Genomic DNA, 27,625 nt, shown 5'->3' with positions numbered 1-27,625 from the left:
ATGGTCAGCTCCGCAGCAGGCCCTCGCCCCTAATGTTTTAGATGGTCAGCTCAGCAGCAGGCCCTCGCCCCTAATGTTTTAGATGGTCAGCTCAGCAGCAGTCTCTTGCCCATAATTTTTTAGATGGTCAGGTCAGTTCAGCAGCAGGCCCTCGCCCCTAATGTTTTATATGGTCAGCTCAGCAGCAGGTCCTCACCCCTAATGTTTTAGATGGTCAGCTCAGCAGCAGACCCTCACCCCTAATGTTTTAGATGGTCAGCTCAGCAGCAGACCCTCATTCTTAATGTTTTATAGGGTCATCATCCGGCCGTTGCTCCTAATGTTTTTGAGGGTCACCAGCAGGCCATCAATCATAATTTTTCAAGGGTGTGTATGATACCCTCCTTTATGTGTAATAAAGGGTGTATTGTAGTGCCGGTTCCTTGTAATTTTTGGCAGCCCTTTTACTTAGTGCATAGGCTACGTATAGGAGTCCCACTACCTGAACAATTGTACCACAATGTGAATAAGGCCCTCCTTTATGTGATATACAGGTTGTATCGGAGTGCCTTTTCCTTGTAATTTTTGGAAGCACTTGCACTTTATATACAAGTAATTATACAGGAAAGAATGTTTCCTAACAATTTTTCCTCTAAAATCTATTTTATCTTCGGTTTGGTGCGTATTATTGTCAGTCTGTAAAAGTTGCGTAGTTCTCGGACAACATCGTTCCCAGCAGCGACCTGGGAGTCCACGATGCATCCAGACATCCTCCCCATGCTGTTCCCGAACCATTTCAGTGGTGTTTCCATCAATTTCTGACATTTACATGTGAAACAGACATCCTCCCCTCTTTAGAGCAGGGGTTGCCTGGTTTAATGCTTGGGTTCTCCCATTGACTTCCATTGTGCTTGGGTGCTTAGTAGAGCACCCGAGCATCCCGATGTGTTCTACTCGAGCACCCGAGCACTTTGGTGCTCGATCAACACTAATCCTTAGCCATACCAAGAACAATATGATAAGGCCTCATACAAACAACAAGAATAGGACATGTTCTATTTTTAATTTTTTTTTTTTACAGCCAACAGAATGGACAAAAGGATGCAGACAGCACACGGCACATTGTCTTCATCTTTTTTTCAGCCCTGTTGAAATGAATGGGTCCGCATCCAACATGTAAAAATGCGGATTGGACGTGGACCAAAAATATAGTCATGTGCATCATATGTAGCTAATGTGATTTGTTGTGTACTTTATTTATTTTATTACCAGCCCATGTGTTGCTGTTTATATAACTCAACATTTCTCACTGATGAAAAAGCAATTTGTAGAAGATTTTGTACGTTACCACAGAGTTATACACAGGAGTGATTTCAGAGAAGGGAGGTGGAGTAGGCGGAACAATGGAGATCTTACTGGAACACAAAAGTACGTACAGAATACAACAATTTAACACAGGCTTTTATATATATTTTAAAACAAAAAAATATACACAGGACTATAATGAAGTATAGTAGAAGCAAATGTATGAAGTAAATTATAATTTTATATTTAAGAATCTCAGCCTACTACCTCATTTAGGGTGCCTTCACACACGGCAGATTTTATTGCAGAAATGTCTGCAGCTGGCAATCAGTTCCATTCATCTGAAGGGCTTGCAGAAATCTATGCGTTTCCCGCCAAAGCAAACCCATTCATAGTAACATAGTATATAAGGCCGAAAATACATTTGTCCATCCAGTTTGGCTTGTTATCCTGCAAGTTAATCCAGAGGAAGGCACAAAACCTGCGAGGTAGAAGCCAATTTTCCTGACTCCAATCAGGCAATCAGAATAACTCCCTGGATCAACGACCCATCTCTAGTAGCTATAGCCTGTAGTATTATTACACTTCAGAAATACATCCAGGCCCCTCTTGAACTCTTTTAGTGAACTAACCATCACCACCTCCTCCTCAGGCAGAGAGTTCCATAGTCTCACTGCTCTTACCATAAAGAATCCTCTTCTATGTTTGTGTACAAACCTTCTTTCCTCCAGACGCAGAGGATGTCCCCTTGTCACAGTTAGGCTGCGTTCACACGGGCGAGTATTCCGCGCGGGTGCAATGCGGTAGGTGAACGTATTGATCCCGCACTGAATCCTGACCCATTCATTTCTATGGGGCTGTTCAAGATGAACTATGGGCTAAAGGACCTTTGGTGACGTCAGATCACATGCTCCAATCACATGGTCCATCAACGCGGTGATGGACCATGTGATTGGAGCATGTGATCTGACGTCACCAAAGGTCCTTTAGCCCATAGTTCATCTTTTAAAGAACTAAAGACTGGGAGAACTACGCGAACAAGAGGAGAAGGTGAGTTAATTTTTTTTCTTTTTTTTAACCCTCAATTGATCACCTACTAAGCATTCTGTTTTCAGAATGCTATTATTTTCCCTTATAACCATGTTATAAGGGAAAATAATAACATCTACACAACACCGAACCCAAGCCTGAACTTCTGTGAAGAAGTTCGGGTCTGGGTACCACAGTCGGTTTTTTATCACGCGCGTGCAAAACACATTGCACCCGCGCGATAAAAACTGAACATCGGAACGCAATCGCAGTCAAAACTGACTGCAATTGCATTCCTACTCGCGCGGGTTTGCCGCAACACACCGGGACGCATCCGGAACTAATCCGGACACGCTCGTGTGAACCCAGCCTAACAGTCAGATGAATGCAAGTGATTTTCAGTCACAGAATTTTTCAGCAACATAATCTGCCATTTGTGAACTCACCCGTATAGTAGTAATTAGTCACTGACATAAGGCATTTTTTCATTGATTTTGCACAGGTAGAGTTCTCTTTAGTTGCAAGGTTGGCACTGCATGGCTGGCCTGTTTAAAGGGAACCGGTTGTTCTGCCCAGCACATCAGCCATGGTTAACTATTGCTGTAGTTATTAGTTTGGTAATAGCACCATCTAGCAATGTTAAAAAATGTACTACACCTTGTTTTTCTGTTAATAAAGATCATTGTATTGTGGAAGGTGCAAAGCATTATGGGACTGTAATGCATCCTGGGAAAGAGAAGCCCAGTCTTTAGTCTTGATGTTACAGGACATCAGCAGTGCTGTCTCCTGCATATCTCCTTTTTAAATTCCACCATCCTTGTACACGCATATCTGGTAAGACATCTACCTTTGTTTCAGGGACAATATATATGCAGTGCTGTTTAGCTAGGTATAAGTGTTACTTAGGGAAAGAGGTTGTACTGTTAGATGCTAGACATGCATTTCTATGTATAGGCAGCCATTTTAGACATATGCTCTTTCTGTTAATTTAATATTACTGTACATGCCATTCTATATGTTTTACTTATACAAGCTTTTTGTATTCTTATAGTTTTAACACAATTGATCACATCAAATACTCCTGATTTGCCAACAAACAAGTTAGACTACAGATAACAGTCCTCTTATTTGGAAGACAGGAATGGTTTATACTGAATGTCAGACTGCACACTGTATGAACCTGTATGAAGACAGAACACCTGTCATTATGAAAATGCAGTATAATCTGCAGTAAGCATGTTATAGAGCAGGAGCTGAGCAGACTGATATATATAGTTTTGTGGGAAAATATTCAGTAAAACATATTTCATTCATTTAAATTCCTGTTCTTCATGGGCTTTGAAGTGAAGGAGATGGTCCTTCCCTCTATGACTATGTTTATAGAGATAGCTGTCAATCACTGATAAGACAGTCTACTTGACTTCAAAGCCCAGAATGAGCAGTAATTTAAATGAATGAAATACAGGTTTTAATGAAGGTTTTTCCTTAAAGCTATATATTAAATTGCTCAGCTCTTCCTGCTCTATAACATGCTGCCCACAGCTCAGATACCACGTTCCACAAGACAGGTTCTCTTTAAGATTACTAAGGATGGCTTTACATATTATGAAAGTAGCATGATATTATTTTGATGATATTCACAAATTATGACTATACCTTACATGTGTTGTTTCATTTTTTCCTGCTATACCAGTTTCCTCAAACAATCTAACACATACTGGTAAACTGAACCTAGTGAATGTCTATCCTCCATTAGTCTTGAGGCGTTTTACAGCATACACAAGTTGTGGAAAGCTTTTTTTTTTTTTTTAAAGTCTACAGTTAGCCATATGTTTAAAACCAAGTGCATAAGACTTATTTTGTAACAATAGCATCTGTCAAGAGGTGAGATATATTAGGTAGCAAATGGACAATCACATTTTAAAGGGAATGTATAATCAGAAAATTACCTATTTACATCACTTTGTTATGTTAAACACATTAGGAATTGTTGGTGATTTTTTTATTATTATTATCCATGTAACTATATTTAACAAAAAATTAATAAATACAAAAAATACATAAAGCCTGCAGTTTTCACACTGGCCATTGGGTCTAAAATATGTTAAGACTTCCTGTCTTTTAAGAGTAGTTATATGGTTCGTAGACACAATGGACAGGACATGAGGCCATTGATTTATATGGGAGAGTTTCCCCCTTTACCTGGCGAAGTGTAAAGGTGGCACAACTAGTGTAATTTATGTAACAATCGGCCACACTGAGTAATATATTTATTCTACAGATATAAGACGATAGATAACTCTGAAAAACACATAAAAAACTTACACACAGTAAAGTGGAATACATGTTATACAAATACTAGAATAGTTTACCTTATCCTGCCGAAAGAGGCCACTGCCATAGGGGGTGAGCTTGGGCTGCAAACACATTTAGGTAGGTGGTACATGTCCATACATACACATACATACATACATACATACACATACAGTTGCAAGAAAAAGTATGTGAACCCTTTGGAATGATATGGATTTCTGCACAAATTGGTCATAAAATGTGATCTGATCTTCATCTGAGTCATCACAATAGACAATCACAGTCTGTTTAAACTAATAAACATACAAAGAATTAAATGTTACCATGTTTTTATTGAACACACCATGTAAACATTCACAGTGCAGGTGGAAAAAGTATGTGAACCCCTAGACTAATGACATCTCTAAGAGCTAATTGGAGTGAGGTGTCAGCCAACTGGAGTCCAATCAATGAGATGAGATTGGAGGTGTTTGTTACAGCTGCCCTGCCCTATAAAAAACGCACACCAGTTCTGGGTTTGCTTTTCACAAGAAGCATTGCCTGATGTGAATGATGCCTCGCACAAAAGAGCTCTCAGAAGACCTACGATTAAGAATTGTTGACTTGCATAAAGCTGGAAAGAGTTATAAAAGTATCTCCAAAAGCCTTGCTGTTCATCAGTCCATGGTAAGACAAATTGTCTATAAATGGAGAAAGTTTAGCACTGCTGCTACTCTCCCTAGGAGTGGCCGTCCTGTAAAGATGACTGCAAGAGCAAAGCGCAGACTGCTCAATGAGGTGAAGAAGAATCCTAGAGTGTCAGCTAAAGACTTACAAAAGTCTCTGGCATATGCTAACATCCCTGTTAGCGAATCTACGATACGTAAAACACTAAACAAGAATGCATTTCATGGGAGGATACCACAGAGGAAGCCACTGCTGTCCAAAAAAAAAAACAACATTGCTGCACATTTACAGTTTACACAAGAGCACCTGGATGTTCCACAGCAGTACTGGCAAAATATTCTGTGGACAGATGAAACCAAAGTTGAGTTGTTTGGAAGAAACACACAACACTGTGTGGAGAAAAAGAGGCACAGCACACCAACATCAAAACCTAATCCCAACTGTGAAGTATGGTGGTGGGGGCATCATGGTTTGGGGCTGGTTTGCTGCGTCAGGGCCTGGACGGATTGCGATCATCGAAGGAAAAATGAATTTCCAAGTTTATCAAGACATTTTGCAGGAGAACTTAAGGCCATCTGTCCACCAGCTGAAGCTCAACAGAAGATGGGTGTTGCAACAGGACAACGACACAAAGCATAGAAGTAAATCCACAACAGAATGGCTTAAACAGAAGAAAATATGCCTTCTGGAGTGGCCCAGTCAGAGTCCTGACCTCAACCCGATTGAGATGCTGTGGCATGACCTCAAGAAAGCGATTCACACCAGACATCCCAAGAATATTGCTGAACTGAAACAGTACTGTAAAGAGCAATTGTCAAGAATTACTCCTGACTGTTGTGCACGTCTGATCTGCAACTACAGGAAACGTTTGGTTGAAGTTATTGCTGCCAAAGGAAGTTCAACCAGTTATTAAATGCAAGGGTACACATACCACATATATACATACACACACACACACACACACACACACACACTCACCTAATGAATTATTAGGAACACCTGTTCTATTTCTCATTAATGAAATTATCCAGTCAACAAATCACATGGCAGTTGCTTCAATGCATTTTGGGGTGTGGTCCTGGTCAAGACAATCTCCTGAACTCCAAACTGAATGTCAGAATGGGAAAGAAAGGTGATTTAACCTCTTAAGGACATAGGGCGTACAGGTACGCCCTTGTGCCCTGGTACTTAAGGACACAGGGCGTACATGTACGCCCTGTGTATTTTCGATCACCGCCGGGCGGCGGGCGGTGATCGGAACCCCGTGCCTGCTCAAATCATTGAGCAGGCACTTGGGGCAAATGCGCCGGGGGGTCCGGTGACCCCCCCATGTATGCGATCGCAGAAAACCGCAGGTCAATTCAGACCTGCGGTTTTCTGCGTTTCCGGGTTGTTCGGGTCTCTGAAGACCCGATAACCCGGAACAGGATGGTGATGGTGGTGTGATTTCACCCCACCAATCACCATCCAGCGATCCTGAGTGGTGATGGTGACATCACCACTTAGGATCGCTTTCCGATTGGTCTGTGGGCGGTCCGGCGCCAAATTCAAAAGAGGCAGGCGCTCCTCTCCTCCTCCTTTTGTGTTCCGGAGCCGGAGGAGAGAGGAGCTGCCTGCACGTGTGCCCACCATCGTTGCCAGCACCCCCAGGACCCGATCTGTGCCCCCAGGACCCGATCTGTGCCCCAGCACCCCCCATCAGGTACATAGGGACAGCATAGGGAAAGTTTGTTTTAGGCAGGGAAAAAAAAGGGAAAGTTAGTTTCTGAACTTTTCCTACTTTGATTGCATCACCCTAAGTTAGGGTGTCTGGGGTCCACAGCACAGCTGTGTGACCCTAGACCCCCCCAGGGGTGCTGCCACTTGTCCCCCCCCCCACCCCCTCCCCCCCCCCACCTTTTTTGGGGTGCATTTTTTTTTTTTTTTTTTGTACGCTGATTGTGGCCGGCACTTAGTGTCCGGCCACTGTTAGCGCATCGCACACCCCACCGCTGATCAACTTCGGACAGTTGATCAGCGGTTTTGATTTTTTTCCCCCACATTTTTTGCCCTTTTTTTAGTTAGTTTATTTTATTTTTTTTCTGTTAGTTTTAGGGTGAGTTCGTGAACACCCGTGCCCCCACACACACGCACACAAAATAAAGAGTTACACACACGCACATATACACGCAGACACACACTCCCCTATGGCCCGCCGGACGTTCTCGGCCGAGGAGGCATACGCCCAGCTTGCCTCCGACTCCGAGAGTCCCAGTGAGGATGAGGATGACCCCACATTCCTGTTGTCATCCGCATCCTCCTCATCATCTAGCGATGATGATGAGCCCCCAAGGCGGCGGAGACGCCGCCAGGCGGAGCAAGGGGACCGCCATGTTAGGGACCCTGTGGCCCACACTAGTACGAGCAGCTCTGGGGCTCGTACTGGTTTCCCGGCCCACCAGTTAAATCCACCGGAGCCCCCTTCCGGTGAACTTGTCTGGTGTAGCCCAGAGCGATACGAGCCCGTGATTCCTGATTTTGTAGGCCAATCAGGAATCCAGATTTCCACAGTGGGCTACACTGAATATGACTTTTTTTGTCATTTTTTCAGTGACCCACTGGTAAATCTGATGGTGGAGCAGACGAATCTGTACGCCCAACAGTTCGTCGCTCAACACCCGGGCTCCTTTTTGGCCAGGCCCGGTGGCTGGACGCCGGTCAGTGCAGCCGAAATGAGGATATTTTGGGGCCTCGTGCTGCATATGGGCCTGGTCAAAAAACCCAGTGTCAGGCTGTACTGGAGTGGGGACGTCCTATACCAGGCCCCACTTTACAGTACAGCCATGACACGCTCCCGGTTTGAGGCCATCCGGAAATGTCTGCATTATTCCGATAATGCAGCATGTCCCCCCCGAGGTGATCCTGCCCATGACCGTCTGTATAAGATACGGCCGGTCATCGATCACTTTGGGGCCAAATTCATGGAGGCCTATGTACCTGGAAGGGAGGTCGCGGTTGATGAGTCTCTCATTGCGTTCAAGGGGAGACTCATTTTCCGCCAGTATGTGCCCTCCAAGCGGGCGAGGTATGGCGTGAAGCTATACAAAATTTGTGAGAGTACCTCAGGGTACACTTACAAATTTCGTGTGTACGAGGGGCGAGATTCCCGGATTCAACCCCCAGAATGTCCCCCCACTCTGGGTGTTACCGGGAAACTTGTGTGGGACCTTATGTACCCACTGCTGGATAAGGGTTACCACCTTTACGTGGATAACTTTTATACCAGTATCCCCTTGTTCCAGTCCCTTGCCGCCAGATCCACGTCCGCTTGTGGGACCGTGCGGAAAAATCAACGCGGCCTCCCTGCCCACCCCCTCCAGGTACCTATCCCCAGGGGTGAGACCCGTGCCCTTACCACTGGAAACCTGTTGCTGGTCAGGTATAAGGACAAGAGGGATGTCCTTATGCTGTCCACAATTCATGGTAACGGCATCACCCCTGTCCCTGTGCGAGGTACCGCGGCAACGGTCCTCAAGCCCGATTGTATCGTCGCCTACAATCGGTATATGGGAGGAGTTGATCTCTCGGATCAAGTCCTCAAGCCATATAATGCCATGCGCAAAACCCGGGCATGGTACAAAAAAGTTGCGGTCTACTTGGTGCAGGTTGCCATGTACAACTCTTTTGTACTATCCCGAAGCGCTGGCAGCACAGGGACATTCCTCCAGTTCTATGAGGCAGTCCTCAAGGCCCTGATCTTTTCGGACCGGGAAAGAGCAGGCCGGAGTACCTCGGGAACTGTAGGTGCCCGGATCGTCCCTGGCCAACACTTTCCAGGTGTGGTCCCCCATACTGGAAAGAAGGGACGAACCCAAAAAAAGTGCAGAGTGTGTCGCAGGAGGGGGATACGGAAGGACACGACTACTCAGTGCGACACGTGCCCCGATCATCCGGGCCTCTGCATTGACGGTTGCTTCAGGGAGTATCACACTTCCATGGAGTACTAAATTTATATCCCAATTTAGCACTGACATCGGATAAAAAAAAATGGTTCTCAGACCTGAGACACCCAAAAAAACTAAAATAATTTATTAAAAGTAGACATATTAGGTATCGCCGCGTCGGTAATAATCTCCTCTATAAAACTACCCCATGACCAACCCCCCCAGATTAACACGGTCAAGAAAAAAAAAAAAAAAAAGGTGCAAAAAAAGTTTTTTTTTGTCACCTTACATAATAAAAAGTTTAATATCAAGCGATCAAAAAGTCATATAGCCCCCAAAATAGTGCCAATAAAACCGTCCGCTCCTCCCGCAAAAAATGAGCCCCCACATGAGATAATTGGATAAAAAAAATAAAAATAAAATGACCCTTAGACTTTAGAGATACCCAAAAAAAAAGATTTGTATCAAAAAAGATAATATAGTCAAAAACCTAAATAATTGTAAAAAAAAGTAGACTTATTAGGTATTGCCGCGTCCGTAAGAATCTCCTCTATAAAAATATCCCATGACCTAACCCCCCAGATTAACACGGTTAAAAAAAAAAAAAAAACGGTGCCAAAACCGCTATTTTTGGCACTTTTCCATTTCAATCCGTTTTTTCCGGTAACAAAACAAGGGTTAACAACCAAACAAAACTTAATATTTATTACCCTGATACTGCAGTTTACAGAAACACCACATTTGTGGTCGTAAACTGCTGTATCAGTAAAAGGGAGGCCGCAAAAGGAAAGGACCGACATGGTTTCTGGAAGGCCGATTTTGATGGCCTTTTTTATTGACACCATGTCCCTTTTGAAGCCCCCCTGATGCACTCTAGAGTAAAAACTCCCCAAAACTGACCCCATCTAAGAAACTACACCCCTCAAGGTATTCAAAACTGATTATACAAACTTTATTAACCCTTTAGGTGTTCCTCAACAGTTAATGGCAAATGGAGATGAAATTTCAGAATAAAAATTTTTGGTAACCTTGCCTCACAAAAATGTAATATAGAGCAACCAAAAATCATATTTACCCTAAAAATAGTCCCCAAAAAAATGCCACCTTATCCCGTAGTTTCCAAAATGGGGTCACTTTTAGGGAGTTTCTACTCCAGGGGTGCATCAGAGGGGTTGAAACAGGACACAGTGTAAATAAACCGGTCCATAAAAATCAGCCCTCCAAAAACCAAACGGCGCACCTTTCACTCTACGCCCCGCTGTGTGGCCGTACATTAGTTTACGGCCACATATTGGGTGTTTCTGTAAACGGCAGAGTCAGGGCAATAAAGATACAGTCTTGTTTGGCTGTTAACCCTTGCTTTGTTAGTGGAAAAAATGGGTTAAAATGGAAAATAAGGCAAAAAAATGAAATTTTCAAATTTCATCCCCATTTGCCAATAACTCTTGTGCAACACCTAAAGGGTTAACGACGTATGTAAAATCAGTTTTGAATACCTTGAGGGGTGTAGTTTCTTAGATGGGGTCACTTTTAGGGAGTTTCTACTCTAGGGGTGCATCAGGGGGGCTTCAAATGGGACATGGTGTAAATAAACCAGTCCATAAAAATCAGCCCTCCAAAAACCAAACGGCGCACCTTTCACTCTACGCCCCGCTGTGTGGCCGTACAGTAGTTTACGGCCACATATTTGGTGTTTCTGTAAACGGCAGAGTCAGGGCAATAAAGATACAGTCTTGTTTGGCTGTTAACCCTTGCTTTGTTAGTGGAAAAAATGGGTTAAAATGGAAAATAAGGCAAAAAAATGAAATTTTCAAATTTCATCCCCATTTGCCAATAACTCTTGTGCAACACCTAAAGGGTTAACGACGTATGTAAAATCAGTTTTGAATACCTTGAGGGGTGTAGTTTCTTAGATGGGGTCACTTTTAGGGAGTTTCTACTCTAGGGGTGCATCAGGGGGGCTTCAAATGGGACATGGTGTAAATAAACCAGTCCATAAAAATCAGCCCTCCAAAAACCAAACGGCGCACCTTTCACTCTACGCCCCGCTGTGTGGCCGTACAGTAGTTTACGGCCACATATTTGGTGTTTCTGTAAACGGCAGAGTCAGGGCAATAAAGATACAGTCTTGTTTGGCTGTTAACCCTTGCTTTGTTAGTGGAAAAAATGGGTTAAAATGGAAAATTAGACAAAAAAATGAAATTCTCAAATTTCATCCCCATTTGCCAATAACTCTTGTGCAACACCTAAAGGGTTAACGACGTATGTAAAATCAGTTTTGAATACCTTGAGGGGTGTAGTTTCTTAGATGGGGTCACTTTTAGGGAGTTTCTACTCTAGGGGTGCATCAGGGGGCTTCAAATGGGACATGGTGTAAATAAACCAGTCCATAAAAATCAGCCCTCCAAAAACCAAACGGCGCACCTTTCCCTCTACGCCCCGCTGTGTGGCCGTACAGTAGTTTACGGCCACATATTGGGTGTTTCTGTAAACGGCAGAGTCAGGGCAATAAAGATACAGTCTTGTTTGGCTGTTAACCCTTGCTTTGTTAGTGGAAAAAATGGGTTAAAATGGAAAATTAGACAAAAAAATGAAATTCTCAAATTTCATCCCCATTTGCCAATAACTCTTGTGCAACACCTAAAGGGTTAACGACGTATGTAAAATCAGTTTTGAATACCTTGAGGGGTGTAGTTTCTTAGATGGGGTCACTTTTAGGGAGTTTCTACTCTAGGGGTGCATCAGGGGGCTTCAAATGGGACATGGTGTAAATAAACCAGTCCATAAAAATCAGCCCTCCAAAAACCAAACGGCGCACCTTTCCCTCTACGCCCCGCTGTGTGGCCGTACAGTAGTTTACGGCCACATATTGGGTGTTTCTGTAAACGGCAGAGTCAGGGCAATAAAGATACAGTCTTGTTTGGCTGTTAACCCTTGCTTTGTTAGTGGAAAAAATGGGTTAAAATGGAAAATTAGACAAAAAAATGAAATTCTCAAATTTCATCCCCATTTGCCAATAACTCTTGTGCAACACCTAAAGGGTTAACGACGTATGTAAAATCAGTTTTGAATACCTTGAGGGGTGTAGTTTCTTAGATGGGGTGATTTTTGGGTGGTTTCTATTATGTAAGCCTCGCAAAGTGACTTCAGACCTGAACTGGTCCCTAAAAATTTAGTTTTTGTAAATTTCTGAAAAATTTCAAGATTTGCTTCTAAACTTCTAAGCCTTATAACATCCCCAAAAAATAAAATATCATTCCCAAAACAATTCTAACATGAAGTAGACATATGGGGAATGTAAAGTCATCAGAATTTTTGGGGGTATTACTATGTATTACAGAAGTAGAGAAACTGAAACTTTGAAATTTGCTAAATTTTTCCAAATTTTTGTTAAATTAGGTATTTTTTGGTGCAAAAAAAAATAATTTTTTGACTTCATTTTACCACTGTCATGAAGTACAATATGTGACAAAAAAACAATCTCAGAACGGCCTGGATAAGTCAAAGTGTTTTAAAGTTATCAGCACTTAAAGGGACTCTGGTCAGATTTGCAAAAAATGGCCTGGTCCTAAGGTGTAAAAAGGCTGTGTCCTTAAGGGGTTAAGCAATTTTGAGTGTGGCATGGTTGTTGGTGCCAGACGGGCCAGTCTGAGTATTTCACAATCTGCTCAGTTACTGGGATTTTCACACACAACCATTTCTAGGGTTTACAAAGAATGGTGTGAAAAGGGAAAAACATCCAGTATGCGGCAGTCCTGTGGGCAAAAATGCCTTGTGGATGCTAGAGGTCAGAGGAGAATGGGTCGACTGATTCAAGCTTATAGAAGAGCAACGTTGACTGAAATAACCACTCGTTACAACCGAGGTATGCAGCAAAGCATTTGTGAAGCCACAACACGCACAACCTTGAGGCGGATGGGCTACAACAGCAGAAGACCCCACCGGGTACCACTCATCTCCACTACAAATAGGAAAAAGAGGCTACAATTTGCACGAGCTCACCAAAATTGGACTGTTGAAGACTGGAAAAATGTTGCCTGGTCTGATGAGTCTCGATTTCTGTTGAGACATTCAAATGGTAGAGTCCGAATTTGGCGTAAACAGAATGAGAACATGTATCCATCCTCTGATGGCTACTTCAAGCAGGATAATGCACCATGTCACAAAGCTCAAATCATTTCAAATTGGTTTCTTGAACATGACAATGAGTTCACTGTACTAAAATGGCCCCCACAGTCACCAGATCTCAACCCAATAGAGCATCTTTGGGATGTGGTGGAACGGGAGCTTCGTGCCCTGGATGTGCATCCCTCAAATCTCCATCAACTGCAAGATGCTATCCTATCAATATGGGCCAACATTTCTAAAGAATGATGCTATCAGCACCTTGTTGAATCAATGCCACGTAGAATTAAGGCAGTTATGAAGGCAAAAGGGGGTCCAACACTGTATTAGTATGGTGTTCCTAATAATTCTTTAGGCGAGTATATATATATATATATATATATATATATATATATATATATATATACACATATACACACACACACACACACACACACACACACACACACACACACACACATACATATACACACACACACTGCTCAAAAAAATAAAGGGAACACTTAAACAACACAATGTAACTCCAAGTCAATCACACTTCTGTGAAATCAAACTGTCCACTTAGGAAGCAACACTGAGTGACCATCAATTTCACATGCTGTTGTGCAAATGGGATAGACAACAGGTGGAAATTATAGGCAGTTAGCAAGACACCCCAAATAAAGGAGTGGTTCTGCAGGTGTGACCACAGACACTTCTCAGTTCCTATGCTTCCTGGCTGATGTTTTGGTCACTTTTGAATGCTGGCGGTGCTTTCACTCTAGTGGTAGCATGAGACTGAGTCTACAACCCACAAAAGTGGCTCAGGTAGTGCAGCATATCCAGGATGGCACATCAATGCGAGCTGTGGCAAGAAGGTTTGCTGTGTCTGTCAGCGTAGTGTCCAGAGCATGGAGGCGCTACCAGGAGACAGGCCAGTACATCAGGAGACGTGGGCGAGGCCATAGAAGGGCAACAACCCAGCAGCAGGACCGCTACCTCCGCCTTTGTGCAAGGAGGAACAGGAGGAGCAATGCCAGAGCCCAGTAAAATGAACTCCAGGAGGCTACAAATGGGCATGTGTCTGCTCAAACGGTCAGAAACAGACTCCATGAGGGTGATATGAGGGCCCGACGTCCACAGGTGGGGGTTGTGCTTACAGCCCAACACCGTGCAGGACGTTTGGCATTTGCCAGAGAACACCAAGTTTGGCAAATTCGCCACTGGCGCCCTGTGCTCTTCACAGATGAAAGCAGGTTCACACTGAGCACATGTGACAGACGTGACAGAGTCTGGAGATGCCATGGAGAACGTTCTGCTGCCTGCAAAATCCTCCAGCATGAACGGTTTGGCATTGGGTCAGTAATGGTGTGGGGTGGCATTTCTTTGGAGGGCCGCACAGCCCTCCATGTGCTCACCAGAGGTAGCCTGACTGCCATTAGGTACCGAGATGAGATCCTCAGACCCCTTGTGAGACCATATGCTGGTGCGGTTGGCCCTGGGTTCCTCTTAATGCAAGACAATGCAAGACCTCATGTGGCTGGAGTGTGTCAAGATGAAGGCATTGATGCTATGGACTGGCCCGCCCGTTCCCCAGACCTGAATCCAATTGAGCACATCTGGGACATCATGTCTCGCTCTATCCACCAACGTCACGTTGCACCACAGACTGTCCAGGAGTTGGCAGATGCTTTAGTCCAGGTCTGGGAGGAGATCCCTCAGGAGACCGTCCGCCACCTCATCAGTAGCATGCACAGGCGTTGTAGGGAGGTCATACAGGCACGTGGAGGCCACACACACTACTGAGCCTCATTTTGACTTGTTTTAAGGACATTACATCAAAGTTGGATCAGCCTGTAGTGTGTTTTGCCACTTTAATTTTGAGTGTGACTCCAAATCCAGACCTCCATGGGTTAAAAAATTAGCTTTCCATTTTTAAATTTTTGTGTGATTTTGTTGTCAGCACATTCAACTATGTAAAGAACAAAGTATTTCAGAAGAATATTTAATTAATTCAGATCTAGGATGTGTTATTTTTGTGTTCCCTTTATTTTTTTGAGCAGTGTATATGTGTATATATATATATATATATATATATATATATATATATATATATATATATACATATATACATATACACACACACACACACACACACCTTAGACCATCCTGGCCTCTTCTACATACACACACACACACACACCTGAGACCATCCTGGCCTCTTCTACACATGCTTGTAGTGTGTGTCTGTGTATGTGTACATACACATACACACACACACACTACAAGCATGTAGAAGAGGCCAGGATGGTCTATAGCAGGGAGCAGCAACCTCCAGCACTCCAGCTGTTCTGAAACTACAACTCCCAGAATCCTCCTTTCACTTCTATGGGAATTATAAAAGACAGCCGAATAAGTTTGCATTCTGGGAGTTGTAGTTTCACAGCAGCTGGAGTGCTGAAGGTTGCTGATCTCTGCTTTATGGGAAGAAGGCAAGTCAGCAAAGGCAGAGCGTGTTAATTGGAAAACCTAGGTACTGGCATTTATGTGGATGTTACTTGGACATGTACCACTTACCTTAATATTTTTGCAGCCCAAGCTCACCCCCTATGGCAGTGGCCTCTTTCAGCAGGATAATATGCCCTGCCACATTGCAAAAAATTTTCAGTAAAGGTTTGAGGAACATGAGAACAAGTTGAAGATGTTGACTTGGCCTTTAAATGTCCAGGATCTCAATCCAATTGAGCATCTTCGGGATGTGCTGGAAAAACAAGTCCGATCTATGGAGACCCCATCGCACGACTTACAGAACTTAAAACATTTATTCCTACTCCATATTAGGCAGATGGCTTTGAAGTTATTGCTCATCAGTGTAGTCATTGTAAAGTTTATGATTTCTGGGGGCATGTAATGTGGAAAGCATTGAATACATTCTCCATCAACTTATTTAGCCTTAGAAGCTAAAGCTCAAACAGCCACAAGACATAAGTAACTTGAGGTTATACTAAACTACAGTGCATTTGTAAAATCTTTAAGCCCTTTCACTTTTTTTCACGTTTTTGTTATGTTCCAGGCTGGTGCGGAAATAAAAAAAAGAGATCAAGCTTCATCACCCTAAGGGGTCATTCAGACGGCTGTATGTACTGGTCCGCAAAATTGCAGAACGGGTTTGGACCCATTCATCCAGATCCATGTCCACATCTGTAGTTCCATTCCGCGGCCCGCAAATAATATAGAGCATGTCCATTTTTTGTCCTTGGACAAGAATAGGGATTTCTATACAGCGATGGCAAAATGCAGAACGCACACAACCGGTATCCATATTTTGAGGATCCCCAATTTGCAGACTACAAAACACTTACGGCTGTCTGAATGAGCCATTATTGAGAACATGAAAACAAAATTTAAGAAATGTTTGCAAATTTATTTAAAAGAAAAAACTAAAAATTTAGCAAGGGTATAAGAAGTCAGACCCTTTGCTATGACACTTGAATTTAGCTCTAAGGGCCTCCCATTTCTCTAGATCATCTTTGACATGTTTCTACACCTTGATTGGAGTCCACCTGTGGTAAATTTAGTTGATTGAACACTATTTGGAAATATACACCCCTGTCTGTATAAAGATTAAGGCTACTTTCACACTAGCGTTCGGGGTTCCGCTTGTGAGCTCCGTTTGAAGGCTCTCACAAGCGGCCCGAACGGATCCGTAGAGCCCCAATGCATTCTGAGTGGATGCGGATCCACTCAGAATACATCAGGATGGCTCCGCTTGGCCTCCGTTCCGCTCAGCAGGCGGACATCCGAACGCAGCTTGCAGCGTTCGGGTGTCCGCCTGGCCGTGCGGAGCCAAACGGATCCGTCCAGACTTACAATGTAAGTCAATGGGGACGGATCCGTTTGAAGTTGACACAATATGGTGCAATTTCAAACGGATCCGTCCCCCATTGACTTTCAATGTAAAGTCTGGACGGATCCGTCTGACTAACTTTCACACTTAGACGGATCAGTTCTGAATGGATCCCAACGTTTGCATTATAGGAGCGGATCCGTCTGTGCAGACACCAGACGGATCCGCTCTGAACGCAAGTGTGAAAGTAGCCTAACAGCTGACAATGCAGATTAGAGTGAAAACCAAGTCATGAGGAGGAAAACAAACTACCTGTAGAGCTCAAAGACATGATTATGTGGAGGCACAGGTCTGGAGAAAAAAATAAAAATAAAAATGGGCCTTGGCAAGGTTGGTGACCAAGAACCCAATAGTAACTCTGGCTGAGTAAAGTACAGATATATTCTTAATGAAACCCTGATTCAGTGTTCTCTGGAACACCTCTGGTGAGACATAAAAATGGCTGTCTGCCAACAGTCCTCATCAAACCAGACAGAGCAGAAAGAATGGCAGAAATTCCCCAAATCCAGGTGTGCAAACCTTGTGACATCATACCCTAGTAATCACTACCAAAGGTGCTTCAACTAAGTACTGAGTAAAGGGTCTGAATACTTATGTCAATACAGGGTTTACATTTTACTTTTTCAATAAATTAGCAAATATGTCTAAAATTCTGTTTTCACTAATTGGGGAACATCTATCAAAACCAGTGTGAAAACTGGCTTAGTTGTTCCATAGCGGCCAAATCAGATTATGCCTCCTTTGGTGCTACCTTAGAAAATGAAAGGTGGAATCTGATTGGTTGCTAGTTTTCCTTTACACCAGTTTTGATAAATCCACCATTATGCTTTTATGGGGTATCAACTGCAGATTGATGGGGAAAAATGTGAATTTTTTTTATTTTAATACAAGGCCGCAACACAACAAAATGGGAAAAAAGGGTCTGAAGACTTTTCAAATGCACTTTATGTTGCCTCTATTTCACTGAAGCATTTGTTTTCACAGGAGTCATTAGTTACTAACCTCATCTTTTCATAGGATTTCAAGAGCTTTGAACCCACTGTTTCAGGTTTTCCTGTAAGACACATAATAGTACAACATATTTAAACTATTTTTATAGTTATTTGACACAACAGTAAATTTTATCTGAAAAAAATATTATAAAGAAGTTGTTGGGCAACATCCCCCATCTACTTCTCTTCTGAGCAGACCTGCTTCCTGGTGCTGGCTTCAGGCTCCTTTGCTTCACAGCCTCCGCTGGGCTCCCTGGATGTAAACTTCCTGTTTGACGCCACTGCAGCCAAACATTTCAGTAAAAGTTCGGGTTCGGTGCTTTCTTGGCGCTTTTTGAAAGGCTGCAGAGCAGCCAATCAACAAGCAGTTAACTGTCTGACCTTAGAAGTCATCACAGCCATGGCTACTAATGGCATGACTGTGATTGGCCAGAGCAGCATGTGACCCAGGCTCTATAAAAGCTTGAGTCACGTAGCGCCACACGTCACTCTGCTGTTACAAGTGTAGGGAGAGGATGCTGCTGGACTTGTGATTTCAGGGAGAGAATAGGAGAGAATATAACTCAGCGATCTACCTAGAAATAGTTGTGTGGGTGCAGGGCTCAATCGTTTTACCCTGCCCTAAGCCCATTGACCAAAAAAAACTAAAACTTTTATAATTCTGTTAGTTAGGCGGGTGGGTGGCGGCGGCAGCCATTTTATGCAAGCTCAGTGCACCAGCACTGCATCTGAGCTTTTGGGACATTGCAAATCACCATTTATTTTGGCAATCTACAACATCTGGATTAGTCAGTGTGCAATTTAAGCTAAAAATACACCCATCATTTTCTGGGGTTTAAAAAACACAATTATTTTTCAAAAAACAGTATTTTCCTGATCTGCAAGTGTTAAATTCAAGTTTAATATATATATATACAGCTTTCATATTCTGTTACCAAAAAAACACTTTTTTGCAATCTACAACATCTGGATTAGGCCTCCTGCACACGAACGTATTTTTTTGCGGTCCGCAAAAACGGGTCCCGTTTTTCCGTGATCCGTGACCGTTTTTTCGTCCGTGGGTCTTCCTTGATTTTTGGAGGATCCACAGACATGAAAAAAAAGTCGTTTTGGTGTCCGCCTGGCCGTGCGGAGCCAAACGGATCCGTCCTGAATTACAATGCAAGTCAATGGGGACGGATCCGTTTGACGTTGACACAATATGGTGCAATTTCAAACGGATCCGTCCCCCATTGACTTTCAATGTAAAGTCAGGAGTTAATATACCATCGGATCGGAGTTTTCTCCAATCCGATGGTATATTTTAACTTGAAGCGTCCCAATCACCATGGGAACGCCTCTATGTTAGAATATACCGTCGGATTTGAGTTACATCGTGAAACTCAAATCCGACAGTATATTCTAACACAGAGGCGTTCCCATGGTGATGGGGACGCTTCAGGTTAGAATATACTAAAAGAACTGTGTACATGACTGCCCCCTGCTGCCTGGCAGGTGCTGCCAGGCAGCAGCCCCCCCCCCTGTAGTTAACACATTGGTGGCCAGTGTGGCCGGCCCCCCCCTCCCTCCCCTGTAGTTAACTCATTGGTGGCCAGTGTGGCCGGCCCCCCTCCCTCCCCTGTAGTTAACTCGTTGGTGGCCAGTGGGCCCCCCCTCCTATCATTGGTGGCAGCGGAGTGTACCGATCGGAGTCCCAGTTTAATCGCTGGGGCTCCGATCGGTAACCATGGCAACCAGGACGCTACTGCAGTCCCGGTTGCCATGGTTACTTAGCAATTTGTAGAACCATTATACTTACCAGTAGGAGGAGCTCCTGACCGGACGCAGACCATCGCAGGTAAGTGACAGGTCCGGCCGGGAGCTCCTCCTACTGGTAAGTGACATGACCTGTCACTTACCAGTAGGAGGAGCTCCCGGCCGGACCTGTCACTTACCAGTAGGAGGAGCTCCCGACCGGACGCAGACCATCGCAGCTTGCAGGTAAGTATAATGGTTCTACAAATTGCTAAGTAACCACCGGGACTGCAGTAGCGTCCTGGTTGCCATGGTTACCGATCAGAGCCCCAGCGATTAAACTGGGACTCCGATCGGTACACTCCGCTGCCACCAATGATAGGGGGGAGATTTTAATTAGGAGGGGAGAAGGCCCACTGGCCACCAACGAGTTACCTACAGGGGAGGGAGGGGGGGCCCACTGGCCACCAACGAGTTAACTACAGGGGAGGGGGGGGCCCACTGGCCACTATTGAGTTAACTACAGGGGAAGGGGGGGCCCACTGGCCACCAATGAGTTAACTACAGGGGAGGGGGGGGGGCCGGCCGCACTGGCCACCAATGAGTTAACTACAGGGGAGGGAGGGGGGGGCTGCCCCCTGCTGCCTGGCAGCACCTTCCAGGCAGCAGGGGGCAGTCATGTACACAGTTCTGTTAGTATATTCTAACCTGAAGCATCCCCATCACCATGGGAACGCCTCTGTGTTAGAATATACTGTTGGTTCTGAGTTTTCACGAACGGTGCATTTTCCAATTTTTCCACGGACCCATTGAAAGTCAATGGGTCCGCGGAAAAAAACGGAAAACGGCACAACTGCCACGGGTGCACACAACGGTCGTGTGCAGGAGGCCTTAGTCCGTGTGCAAATTAAGCTAGAAATACACCCATCATTTTCTGGGGTTTTAAAAACTTTTTTTTTACAAAAAACACTATTTTCAGGCTTTGCAGCATCAGCACATGTGAAATTACAGGCTTATATACTGCTGTCAAATTCAGTTGTTAAACACTCGTTTGGGCACAAAAAATTTAGTTGGCAGCCTTTGATGCAGATGTCATTGTGAGATACACCATTTAGGTTAGAGTCAGAGTTTCTAAATACCGCCATTTGGTGCACCAATATTTAATTCAGGCCTACACTGGTTCAGGCCGTATGAGATACACCCTCTACATACAGGGGTTTGATTCAGGCATTTTAAATACGTCCATTTGAAATACAGCCATTTTGTGCAAATAAATCTTTAATTCAGGCCTACACTGGCTCAGGCCGTGTGAGATACACCTTTTACATACTGTCGTTCTATTCTACTATTAATTAAACACCCATTTAGGGCAAGATCCTAAATTCGAAAAATATGAGGAGAGCGTCAAATAAGGGACGTGCCCCAGGTCGTGGTGCTGCTGGTGGAGCTCCTGTTGCAGGGAGAGGACGTGGTCGATCTGTGCCAGCTACACGCACAAGTGAAACCCCTTCCTCAGGTGCGAGTAGTCGACAAAACCTGCAGCGGTATTTGGTCGGGCCTAATGCTGCTCTACGAATGGTGAGGCCTGAACAAATACAGGTAATAGTAGATTGGGTTGCTGACAGTGGATCCAGTTCCTTCACATTGTCTCCCACCCAGTCTCCTGCTGAAAGACCACAGTTGGCACCTGCAGCCGATGTCCATCAGTCTTTCACCTCACCCCCTTGCAAATCAGCCAAGCAGTCTGAGCCCCAAGTCATGCAGCAGTCTCTTCTGCTTTTTGATGACTCTGTTAGCCAGGGCTAGGTTTCCCAGGGCCATCCACCTAGCCCCGCCCCAGAAGTGGAAGAGATTGAGTGCACCGATGCCCAACCACTTATTTTTCAAGATGAGTACATGGGAGGACCATCGAAGCACGTCTCGGATGATGACGAAACACAGGTGCCAACTGCTGGGGGCTTTTGAAAGTGTGCAGACTGACAAGGAAGGCAGGGGTGAAGACTGGGTGGAAGATGATGTGGAGGATGAGGAGGTCCTCGACCCCACATGGAATCAAGGTCATGCGAGTGACCTATGTAGTTTGGAGGCAGAGGCGGTGGTCACACAGAGCCACCAGCACAGCAGAAGAGGGAGCAGGGTGCAAAAGCGGAGCGGCCGTCCTCTAGACAGTACGCCTGCTACTGTCCACCGCAGCAAGGGACAGAGCACACCAAAGCCAGCTCCAAGGAGTTCCCTGGCGTGGCAGTTCTTCAGACAATGTGCTGACGACAAGACACGAGTGGTTTGCACGCTGTGCAATCAGAGCCTCAAGCGAGGCATAAATGTTTTCTACCTGAGCACAACCTGCATGACCAGGCATTTAAGTGCAAAGGACGAGCTGCAGTGGAGTAGACACCTCAAAAACCAAGAAAGGTTTCTGGCTCCTCCTGCTTCCTCTTCTGCTGCAGTCTCGGCCTCTTCATCCACCTCTGGAGTGACAGTGCCACCTGCCACCCCGCAAACAGAGGATCTGCCAGCAACACGAACACCTGGGTCACCAAGCATCTCCACAATGTCCCATGGAAGCGTTCAACTCTCCATCTCCCAAACGCTGGAGAGGAAGTACCCCCCTACCCACCCGCGATCACTAGCCCTGAATGCCAGCATTTCTAAATTACTGGCCTTTGAAATGCTGTCATTCCGTCTGGTGGAGACGGATAGTTTTAAAGGCCTTATGGCGGTGGCTGTCCCACAGTACGTCGTGCCCAGCCGCCACTACTTTTCATGGTGAGCCATCCCTTCCCTGCAAGACCAATTAGGGAACAAAATCAGGTGTGCACTGCGCAACGCCATCTGTGGCAAGGTGCACCTGACTACGGATACGTGGACCAGTAAGCACGGTCAGGGCCGTTATATCTCCATAACAGCACACTGGATAAATGCAGTGGAGGCTGGGCCTGAGGCGGATAGCAGTTTGGCGCATGTCCTTCCACCACCGAGGATTGCAGGGCGCTTCAGTTTGCCTCCTGTTGCTTCCTCCTCCTACTCTGCTTCCTCATCATCTTCCAGCTCCTCATCCGGTCTGCCTAACACCTTCACCACCAACTTCAGCACAGCTTATCTGTTTGGGGGACAAACCCCACACCGCGCAGGAGCTGTGGACGGGCCTTGAACAACAGACCGATGAGTTGTTTGTGCCAGTCAGCCTCAAGCCCGGCCTGGTGGTGTGCGATAATAGGCGAAATCTCGTAGCAGCTCTGGGACTAGCCGGTTTAATGCACATCCCTTGCCTGGCGCATGTGCTGAATTTGGTGGTGCAGAGATTCCTTAAAACTTACCCTGATATGTCAGAGCTGCTGCATAAAGTGCGGGCCGTCTGTGTTGTCGCTTTCGGCGTTCTCACCCTGCTGCTGCTCGCCTGTCAGCTCTGCAACGTAACTTCGGCCTTCCCGCTCACCGCCTCATATGAGACGTGCCCACAAGGTGGAACTCCACCTTGCACATGCTGGCCAGACTGTGCGAGCAGCAGCAGGCGATAGTGGAGTTTCAGCTGCAGCACACATGGGTGAGTCGCTCGGCGGAACAGCACCACTTCACCACCAATGACTGGGCCTCCATGCGAGACCTGTGTTCCTTGTTGCGCTGTTTCGAGTACTCCACCAACATGGCCAGTGCTGATTACACCATTCTCAGCGTTACTATCCCACTTCTATGCCTCCTTGAAAAAACGGTCCTGGCGATGATGGAAGAGGATGTGGCACAGCAGGAGGAGGAGGAGGAGGAAGAGGGATCATTTCGTAGGGTTTCCGGCCAGTCATTCCCAAGTGGCTCAGAGGGTGGGTTCCTGCACCCACAAACCCAAGGTACACAATTGTCCAGCCCGGGCACAGTTCTGGAGGATGACGAGGTGGAGGATCAGGAGGAGGAGATGGAGGAGGAGGAACCATGTTCACAGCAGGGTGGCACCCAGACCAGCTCATGGCTATCATTGGTGCATGGCTGGGGGGATACAGAGGACACAGACGATACACCTCCCACAGAGGACAGCTTTTCGTTGCCTCTGGGCAGCCTGGCACACATGAGCGATTACATGCTGCAGTGTCTCCGCAACGACCGCCGAGTTGCCCACATTCTAACTTGTGCTGATTCCTGGGTGGCCACGCTGCTGGATCCCCGTTACAAGGACAACGTACCGTCCTTAATTCCCTCACTGGAGCGTGATCGTAAGATGCGCGAGTACAAGCGCACGCTGGTAGACGCACTTCTGGTGGCATTCCCACCTGACAGCGGGGGCACAGTGGAAGCACAAGGTGAAGGCAGAGGACGAGGAAGAGGTCACCAACGCAGCTGGGGCACCGCCAGCACCTCAGAAGGCAGGGTTAGCATGGCCGAAATGTGGAAAAGCTTTGTCAGCACGCCACAACAACCAGCACCACCAGCTGATATGGAACGTCTTAGCAGAAGGCAGCATTTCACCAACATGGTGGAGCAGTATGTGTGCACACGCCTACACGTACTGAATGACTGGTCTGCCCCCTTCAACTTCTGGGTCTCCAAATTGGGCACATGGCCTGAGCTTGCCCTTTACGCCTTGGAGGTGCTGGCCTGCCCTGCAGCCAGTGTATTATCTGAACGTGTGTTTAGCACGGCAGGGGGCGTCATCACAGACAAGCGCAGTCGCCTGTCCACAGCCAATGTGGACAAGCTCACGTTCATTTAAATGATCCCTCAGGACTTGTCCGTACCTTGTCCAGAATAGACATGTATACCGGCACTAACCAGCCATTGTTATGCTGCAGCGCAATTGCTCATGTTTGTATTTTAGATATTTCACACTCTTTTGGAGTGTACCCTAATTTAAAAAAATTTAATTAAAACCATAAACGTGTGTTGGCTACCTCGTCCTCCTCCACCGCCGCTTCCACCTACACAGCTACGTCCACCGCCTCCTCAAACTCCTACTCCATATTTGTACGTGTTTTATTTTATATCATTTCACTACTTTGTCATTAACATTTTCGGGTGAAATTCACCAATTTTTGGGTGTATAGTACCACTGCTATACCTAGTAGGCGGTTTAAAAAAAAAATTGTCAGTTAAATTTTTTGGTAAAATTCACCAATTTTTGGGTGTAATATAACCCTCCTCTACCTAGTTGACAGCTTAATAAATTTCAATAATTTTTCTGTTACATTCTTGGGTTGATATTATACAATTTTAGACGTGAATAAACACCTGCTATGCATAGGTGACAGGGAATTAAATTTAATATATTATTTAGTAATTAATGCGCCACATCCTTTCATTTAATGCTTAAACTTTGAAAAGTTTTCACACTTTTACGCTGTAATAATTTCTCCCATATTTCAACTCTATAATTTAAAATTTGAAAAAAAGGAATCCTCCCTTGGATGTGGTCTCTCTTTCTCACGCTCCCTCTCTGGCGTGGAACCCTGATTCCCCGCCACCCGTGATTACCATGGTAGGCGCATAAAAGAACATCGAAAGTTGATAGAGCAGATATCAAATTGGATCGTGAACATCACGGGGACATGCGACATGGTGGGGCAGTAAGTGTGCACACGCCTACACGAACTGACTGACAGGAGTCAGCCCCTGCAACTTCTGGGTCTCCAAATTGGGTACATGGCCTGAGCTTGCCCTTTAACCTTTGGAGGTGCTGCCAGTGTATTGTCTGAACGTGTGTTTAGCATGACTAGAAGGGGTTATCACAGGTTATATTTTCCAATATTTTGGGGTGTACCCTAATTAAACAAAATACAAATACATTTAAAACCAAAAAGAAGTGTAGGCTACCTCCTCCTCCTCCACCACCGCCACATCCACCGCCTCCTCAACCTCCTACTCCATATGGACCTGGTCCTCCTAGAGCAAGATTATCATTTATTTTTTTTACATATTTTATGTTATTTGAAGTCATTTCCCTATCCACATTTGTTTGCAGAGCACTTGCCATGCTCTTAACCACATTTTGACGCCATTTGCAGCCCTCTAGCCCTATCCATGACATTTTTACAACCATTTTAGTGCTCAAAAGTTCGGGTCCCTATTGACTTCAGAACTTTTTTCTGAAGTTCTGTTGAACCCGAACATCCAGGTGTCCGTTCAACTCTAGTCATGACTCCAGGTACCCACTGTGGCCAGCGATTGGCTGCAGCAGCATCAAACAGAAAGTTTACGTACATCCAGAGATCACATCAGAACCCATGATGTGAATGAGCCGAGAGCCAGCGCCAGGAAGCATTTAGGTATGCTTTCCTTCGCAGGTCTCCTCAGAAGGTTTTTTTTTTTTTGTAAAAAAAAAAACAAACAAAAAAAAACAAAAGAAGCACAACCCCTTTAAAGTAAAATTCCTTTTTTTAACACATTTTTGATACCAAAAAGAAAAAGCATAAACAAAGCAATTTTTTTACATTTCCTAGAGAAATAGGCATCTGAAGTTTAGGAGTCTATTGTGCTTTATACAGGAGTGCGGATTCCTCTCTGGCTGCATTGAGCGATATACAGGCCGGGTCTGGAAGTGTTTTAGGCCTCTTTCACACGGCCGTTTTTTTTTTTCCGTTTTGCGGGCCGTTTTTTGCGGTCCGTATACGGAACCATTGATTTCAATGGTTCCGCAAAAAAAACGGAATGTACTCCGTATGCATTCCGTTTCCGTATTTCCGTTCCGTTTTAACATAGAACATGTCCTATATTTGGCCGCAAATCACGTTCCGTGGCTCCATTAAAGTCTATGGGTCCGCAAAAAAACGGAATGCATATGGAAGTGCATCCGTATGTCTTCCGTATCCGTTCCGTTTTTTGCGGATCCATCTATTGAAAATGTTATGCCCAGCCCAATTTTTTCTATGAAATTACTGTATACTGTATTTGCCATACGGAAAAACGGAACGGAAAAACGGAACGGAAACAAAAAACGGAACAACGGATCCGTTTAAAACGGACCGCAAAACACTGAAAAGACATACTGTCGTGTGAAAGAGGCCTTAGTCTGTGACTGGAACCTCTGGGAGGTGTTTACCTCATCACCTCCGCCGGCTCCCTGGTAAAACCCATAGCATTTGAGGCTTTAACAGAGTGGTTGCAGGCAGTGCAGCCAGGGGTGCACCACCAATGAGTCCAGGTGAGGCGATCACCTCAGGCAGCACCAGGTAGGGGCAAGAGAGGGGCTGCAGAAGGGCCAGGGGCAATGGAGCGCTTTCATTGTGGCAAAGGGGTTAGGTTAAGAAATTGGCATGGGGGGGGGCGCCGTTTCAGTTTTTGCCTCAGGCAGCAGAAAGGCTAGGTGCACCCCTGAGAGCAGCGATGTGATATTGGAGCTTCTGCTAGGGCAAGAACTCCTATATCAAATCTCTGCTCTGTCTGCACCCATTCTGCTAAAGCTTAAAATGCTATGGATTTTATCAGGGAGTTGGCGGAAGTGATGGGTCAAACACCTCCAGAGGTTCTGGTCATAGACTAAAATACATGTTAGCTGGTTGGTCTAAAAACACTTCCAGACATATGCATGCCGGTCAGGCTTTAGAAGAGCAGACCTGGTTCAAGCAGGAACAGCAATGCTCCAGCCTGTACAGCGCTCAGTGCGGCTAGAGTGGAATCCGTACTCCTGTACACAGGGTATGCTGTAAGTGTGGGTTCTAAGGCGCAATAGGCACCGTAACTTTGCTAGGAAA

At 45.2% G+C, this 27,625-nt stretch overlaps 1 protein-coding gene across 5 annotated transcripts in view; it reads right to left on the bottom strand.

The window, feature by feature from the left end:
• The window catches only part of SYTL3 (synaptotagmin like 3), a 129,571-nt gene that overhangs the window by 57,692 nt on the left and 44,254 nt on the right, over nucleotides 1-27,625 (bottom strand). For all 5 annotated transcript variants that reach the window (XM_040427103.1, XM_040427104.1, XM_040427106.1 and 2 more), the window contains exons 5-6: nucleotides 18,229-18,280; nucleotides 1,328-1,394 (exon numbers count right to left, since the gene is read on the bottom strand). In XM_040427103.1, coding sequence (XP_040283037.1) covers nucleotides 1,328-1,394; nucleotides 18,229-18,280 — 119 coding nt within the window. The remainder of the gene's footprint in view (nucleotides 1-1,327; nucleotides 1,395-18,228; nucleotides 18,281-27,625) is intronic.

Source organism: Bufo bufo, chromosome 4 (assembly GCF_905171765.1).
Source record: "Bufo bufo chromosome 4, aBufBuf1.1, whole genome shotgun sequence".
Classification (NCBI taxonomy): domain Eukaryota; kingdom Metazoa; phylum Chordata; class Amphibia; order Anura; family Bufonidae; genus Bufo; species Bufo bufo.
The sequence above is the reverse complement of the archived record's forward strand: the minus strand, read 5'-3'. Positions and strand labels throughout refer to the sequence as shown.